Source organism: Brassica napus, chromosome C5 (assembly GCF_020379485.1).
Source record: "Brassica napus cultivar Da-Ae chromosome C5, Da-Ae, whole genome shotgun sequence".
NCBI lineage: Eukaryota > Viridiplantae > Streptophyta > Magnoliopsida > Brassicales > Brassicaceae > Brassica > Brassica napus.
This window is the reverse complement of record NC_063448.1, coordinates 15,271,287-15,277,573: the sequence shown is the minus strand read 5'-3', so window position 1 is coordinate 15,277,573 and position 6,287 is coordinate 15,271,287. Positions and strand designations below refer to the sequence as shown.

General features: G+C 37.9%; 1 protein-coding gene across 1 annotated transcript; it reads right to left on the bottom strand.

Moving 5' to 3' along the window:
• Positions 1 to 1,110: 1,110 nt before the first annotated feature.
• Positions 1,111 to 4,213, bottom strand: LOC125587102. Its single transcript, XM_048757249.1, has 7 exons — positions 3,365 to 4,213; positions 3,193 to 3,285; positions 2,605 to 3,156; positions 2,254 to 2,394; positions 2,030 to 2,166; positions 1,883 to 1,964; positions 1,111 to 1,689 (listed from the first exon to the last, which is right to left on the bottom strand). Exons 1-7 carry the CDS (start codon positions 4,211 to 4,213, stop codon positions 1,111 to 1,113), a joined length of 2,433 nt encoding a protein of 810 aa, XP_048613206.1.
• Between the last annotated feature and the right edge of the window lie 2,074 nt (positions 4,214 to 6,287).

Below are 6,287 nucleotides of genomic sequence, written 5' to 3'. Positions count from 1 at the left end.
GCTCTTTCTTTCTCTGAATTGAAACACAAAAAGGTCAATTGGAACATAGAAGAATTAAAAGTCATAATTTAAGGTAATTACCTTCAAACCAATCTCACATCGGAAGAATCTTCTGTATGGGTTCTCCTCCATTTTTGAAACATAAGTGACAATCCCCTTCCAACACCAGCATCTGGAAGGAATCCCTACATTGTTAGTCATGATCGGTTTTTGAGAAGGAGAGAAAGACGGAGAAGAGAAATAAACGATGAAATAAGTAGGGTTTCTGGTCATTGGTGTTATATAAGTTTTTGTTTAGGGCAAACGACTACTGTTAATCGGGGTGTAGGGATTCCTTCCAAATCTTAAAAGTCAATACAAATCTTATGACTATCACAACACATACAAGTAGACCCTATGCTATTGTCAATACTAAACTAAGATTTGTATTGACTATTAAGATTTGTAGCCTAGTTAGGTTAGATCGTGTATGGCTCCCTGTTTAGATTCATTTAGGGTATCATTAGGGGTTCATATGTTGTATGGCTTAGTTTAGATTCATTTAGGGTATCGTTAAGGGTTGATATGTTGTATGGCTTACTTTAGATTCACTTTATTTAATTTTGTAATCAGCCACTAATGTCAATAGTTTCAATTAGTCCAGTGGTTTATGTTGTCGGTACAATTACCGTAGGTGAAGTGTTCGATGCCCTCCATCTCCATTTTGTTCCTACGATAGACTTTAATAAGAGAATCAAATAAGACCATTTACATTCATTTCTTGCCGTAATCTCAATAGTTTCAAGTAGTCCAGTGGTTTATGTTGGACTTATAAAAACCCAAGTGAAGTGTTCGATGCCCCTCATCTCCATTTTTATTTTTAAAAATTTTGTTTGCTACAATAGCCTTTAATAAGAGAGTCAAATAAGACCATTTAGATTCAGATCATGTATGCCTTTGTTTGTTCTCGTGTATGAAATCCAATGCTAAATAAGAGACTCAAATCAAATGCTAAATAATAGATTCAAATTCCTCATAAGAGATGCAAACCAATGCTAGTTACGAGTCATATAAGAGTAACTAAAAACGTCAATAACAGCCTGCTTGGTAAACAAGGCAGTGAAAATAGCATTATACAATCTCAACCGTAGGAGAAGTTGTAGCCTTCGGAGGAACAAACATTCCCATTCTCGAAATAAGCTCAGGATCATTAGCAGCTTCCCATAGGTCATAAGCAATCTTGTGGCGAGCTTCACGAATGTTGTCGTCATTCACCAACGTTAAGTCCATGCCTAGAAGTTGTGCTTCAATGTGCTTCAATGCATATACTCCACAATCGCTGCTAGTCTTGTTTAGGAAGAAGGGCATTGGAGCGTAAGTGACATCATAGGGCTTTACGGTAAATCCCCTCTTCTCTGAAGACTGCACGGCTTTAACAATTCTAGGGATGAGATGGGCAAATGGCTCCAAGTCCTTGTTGTGTTTCAGTCCCGCACAGTCAAAAACTTCTATGGAACGAGTAACAAAGTTAACACACATAGAGATCCAGTGGTTACCGTGTACAAGAAGAGGCACATACATACAATTGACATCAAGATCCCACACTGATCTTGTTCGTCCGTGTGAAGGAAGTTCACCAATTCCGTATTGGTGGAGTAGTCCTTCTACCCTGAATTTTTTTCTGTCTTTCTTGAACTCTATGTAAGAATTCTTCATTTGATTACTGAATATGCAGCTCATGAAAGCTACTTTGGATGGATTCCATCGTCGCAAAGAAGTCCTCTCGCGAAATAAGAAGAGCATAGCATCAATTTCTTTAAAAATATGATACAAACAGAGTGAGTTGGCGTGTTGCTAAAGAAGAAGAACAGTAAGTAGGCGTGCAAAGTAATGTATAACTTACTTGATTTTGCAGCCACACTGCAGGTCCCATAACACGTTCTGCTAACTTAGTTGTGTACATAGAAGGTCCAATTTTAAGGTACCTGCGATGCAACATATAATTAAAATTTTGTTGAATTTAGAACATAGAGGGAAGGCATAGACTTACTGTTTGGTAGTTGAGCACCAATGAATCAGTTTGGCCCATGAATCCTCAGGGACAAACACTAATGAGTAGTCGTCGTCGTTCACCCGGTCCTCAGGTAATTCCATATCTTTGAGAGTGGGTGTTCTCCAATCTCCAGGCTTCAAGGATGATAATGGAGTAACTCATTTAGGTGATTCTTCATCACTCGTTTTTTGTGAGGGATCGAAACCTTTAACATGGGATACTTGAGAAAGGTTCCCCATGGCGTCTTGTAAATACTCTTGTGTGCTCATTTCTTCTTTTTTCGATGAAAGTTCCCCATGGGTAGATGATTGTGAAAAATTCTTCAAAAAATCCATCATATCATCAGTTTCGGTTTCAATCTCCTGTTAATAAAACCAAACTTAACATTATTAGCCAAAACAGTCATCAATATAGTCATAAGTTCACTTCATAGTAAACACCAAAATACATTACAAGCTGATTTCCAACAAGCCGATATTACAAGCAAACAACAATGACATTACAAAAGAGTCAAGAGAAAATTACAACAAAAAGATAGTCCGACATATTACAAAGCTTCATTTTATGGTTACCTTTCTTCCTTGCCGAGGGCTACGACGAACCGTAGGAGAAACCACACTCTCCTCAACCTTACCTTTGCCTTTTTCCTTTGTTGCTGCAGGACACAGACTCTGTGATGATTTCCCCATTGTTGCTGAAGGACAAGGAATCTTAGATGCGCTGTCTTTTCCCAATGTAACTAAAGGACCCGGAATCTGTGACACCGCTTGCTTGAGCTCGGCCATCTCTTTCTGAACGTTCTCAAAACGCTCTTGGATGTCATTCTGCACCACCTCCTTGAAAGAGTTGAAAGCAGAGGTGAACAAACCTTCAATGAAAGTCATCATTCCACTGGAGATACCAGTGTTATGTTCACCCGCCCGTTGACAAAGCAATTCTTTCTTTCGAGCCTCCGCACCAGGATCATTTAGCTTACGCTTGCCCCTTCTTGCAACAACAGCCGGTTCCTCTACATGTGTATCTGTGACATCTTCGACTTCAACATTCTCTCCATCCTTTTCTGAATCAGAAAGCTCCAAAGTTGGAGGCAAAGCCTCGACTTCCCATACGAATTCCGTCCAATCCTATTTGGCATTGAGAAGAGTAACAATACGACCAACTCGTTCATCTTTCTTCTCATCTTCCCTATAGAACTCAGTGCTAACAACCACATCATTGTTCCCAGTAGTAGATATAAATGGGAACAGCTCTCCCTGACAAGAACAAACCCAAACAATAAAGTTACTCTTTGTTTGTTAACTCAACCGAATATAATTTTTAAAAATTTATCACCTTATTAAAGTGGGACTCTAGGCTGCTGATATCTGCATAGGAAACTTTCCCACTTCCTTTCCAATTCCTACATCTCACTTTGGTCATGTTTTTTTTTATCTTTTTACCCACCATACTACCAATGTCTGGGATTGCCTCCATAACCCATATCTGAAACGCATAGGAGAATCCATCCAACACGTAACTGTTCTTCAGATGCAAATCTCTCCTTGCTTTGAGTGTTGATGCAAGCAGCTCGTCATACGCGTGAAGACCCCACAGATACATCCTCATCTTCTCAAAATCCATCACCAAACGGATGTATTCATGAGGGATGAACACTCTTGAATCCTTAGCTATGAGGAATCCATGTATGACACATAGATACACTAGCCTAACCCTGTCCACATACGTCCACTTGTTGCATTCGTGAAGAAGCTTCGTCCTTATCATGAATAAGTTGACCTTTCTATTTTTCCTCAGCACATTGCTCCAGAACCCCTTATCATCTTTCCAATCATTGAAGTTTATGTCAGGTTCATCTTTGAACTTCAATCCTGTCACAGCATGAAATTCTTGCGCAGAAAACCTAAGAGGCCTCTTTGCAAATAGAAACCACAGCTCGTGAAGCTTCGAAACCTTGAGCTGCTTGCATATGAAGCTGTGAATGATCTTCCCTGAGTAGATGAGCTTGTTCTCTATGATTGCCAAAAGCGGACCGAAGACAGGATCTTTCAAAACTTCGTCATACTCAATGTTGAGAACACCCTTCACTTCCTCCAGAATTGTAAGTCTACATGTGTTGTTAATCTTATCAATTTGCGTCTCAGATCCTTCTTCAAGTATGCGTTGTGGAAACTCATATGCCATTCCTATAAAACATAAAAGCAATAACTTCAACTCGTTAGCAATGCCTTAAGGAAATCAAACTATAACTCGCAATCAAACTAGTAAACACTTTATATTGCCATGTAACTCACAATCAACTCAACCGCAATCTACAATGAAAACCATCAACATGAATTAATTTGTTTTTAAACAATTCAATCTCTTCCTAGTACATAACGAACAAAAAATAAATTTCAAACAATAAACTTGAATCAATTTGATTTCTACTCCATTCAAACTTTTAGTAAGATATGAACATCAACTAAATAAAAAAAAATCGAAAAGGGGATCTCAAAACCTTACCTTCAATTTTAGGGAAAGAGAAACCGAGATGAAAATCGAACAACGTCAATCTCTTCGTCCGTAGAACAACTTAAATCTTTTCCTAGTGCATGCAAATAAAGAAATTAAGATCAACACATCAAGAAAACATAAAGGGGATTTCGAAACCCTAACCTCAAAGATTTTGGTACCGAGATGAAGTAAGAGGAAGAGAAAAACAACGTGAAGCTAATCGTCCTTTATCAGCGACAAGAAGCTTCTCCCGAGCTTGAACAACTTCAATTGTAGCCGGCGGAGATTGCAAAGTAATCCTACTCTGTCGTGTTTATAGAGGAGAGAAGAAAGAATGAGGACGAAGTAGAGATGTGACGATGAGTTCAAGGTCTACGACAAACTAAGACGGCCGGAGAAGATGGTGGCGATAACGAAACCTAATCGCCGCCTCTTCGTAAGAGAGAAAGCAAAACCTGAGTCGACGACATGTTATGATTTTTGACTCTGTAACTGTTTTTTTTTACTTCTTAATTATTTCCTGAGTAAATTACATGACTTTTTTAATATATGTATTTCAAAATTAATAGAAAGGACAAAACGGGATTAGCATTATTGTTTATACTATAGGGACAAAGATTTTGGTTTTAATTATAAGGGGACAAAAAGTAGTATTTGTTTTGTTTTCTTTTCCCAAATTTCTGTTTAAAATTTCTACCAAAAGATGTCAGTCCACTATAATTAAACACAAATAAACAAATTTAATATCATTTTTTTTTCTTTTAGAAACTGACATGATTTCTAACCAATAACCATGCTCTAAGCTTACAGTTATTGCTATGACCAGATATAACTAACTATCAATTCAAATCTTAGACAGAACAAGCTGTTTAAGCTTCGTGTATGGATTTAAATTAGTAATCCAGAATATCAATAAATGTTGGTGAGGATCAACGATGGAGATACAAGGGAGTGAGATGGAGGGACCAAAGCAATGTTTGTTTTTATATGGATTCATACGGAACCATACCTTTGTGTCAGATAATTTTAGAACAAACCTGGCCCGAAAATGAATGGGTCAATCAACCTGTCCATCAACGGAAAGACCCTTTTGCACATCTCATATTTTTGAAAAAAAATAAAGCAACGCACCCCATAATATATAGCCGGTCATTGATTAACCGGGTGCCTAAAACCATCTCCGTTGTATTTTACTATTTTTTTTTCTAAAATATAAAAATTCTATAATAAAGATGGATTTGTCTCCAATATATTCTTCTATTTCTTCCTCTAAAAAGAAATATTCTTGATATATTCTTTTCTAATTTTATAAATATTATCTTTTATTTGTAAAAGTTGAAAACCAACCCAATTTAGTGTAACATTCGCGAGGTTCAATACCCTAATTGGCTCGCAATCCCGGTTGTAGTAAAAAAGAAAAATGGAAAATGGAGACTGTGCATCGACTTCACCGATCTCAACAAAGCTTGTCCAAAAGACAGTTTCTCGTTACCACATATCGACCGACTGGTAGAAGCCATAGCTGGACATGAACTGCTTTCCTTCATGGATGCATTTTCCGGCTATAACCAGATCCTCATGAACCCCGATGATCAAGCAAAAATGAGCTTTATCCCCGAACGCGGGAACTTAAAGCATATATACGCGAGCCCCCATACTCTCCGAACACGCAGTAAGCGGAGTACTGATTCACGAAGAAAGCGGAGAGCAAATACCAATATACTACATAAGTAGGTCCTTGGTGGATGTCGAGACAAGATAC

What these genes read in the sequence shown, in the direction of transcription:
- LOC125587102 (XM_048757249.1), bottom strand. Translation starts at nt 4,213, where the DNA reads ATGGCATATGAGTTTCCACAACGCATACTTGAAGAAGGATCTGAGACG. An exon ending in GCCCTCGGCAAGGAAGAAAG is followed by an intron (nt 2,395 to 2,604) that starts GTAACCATAAAA and finishes TTTTATTAACAG; the next exon opens with GAGATTGAAACCGAAACTGA. An exon ending in CAGTGTGGCTGCAAAATCAA is followed by an intron (nt 1,690 to 1,882) that starts GTAAGTTATACA and finishes AATCAAATGAAG; the next exon opens with AATTCTTACATAGAGTTCAA.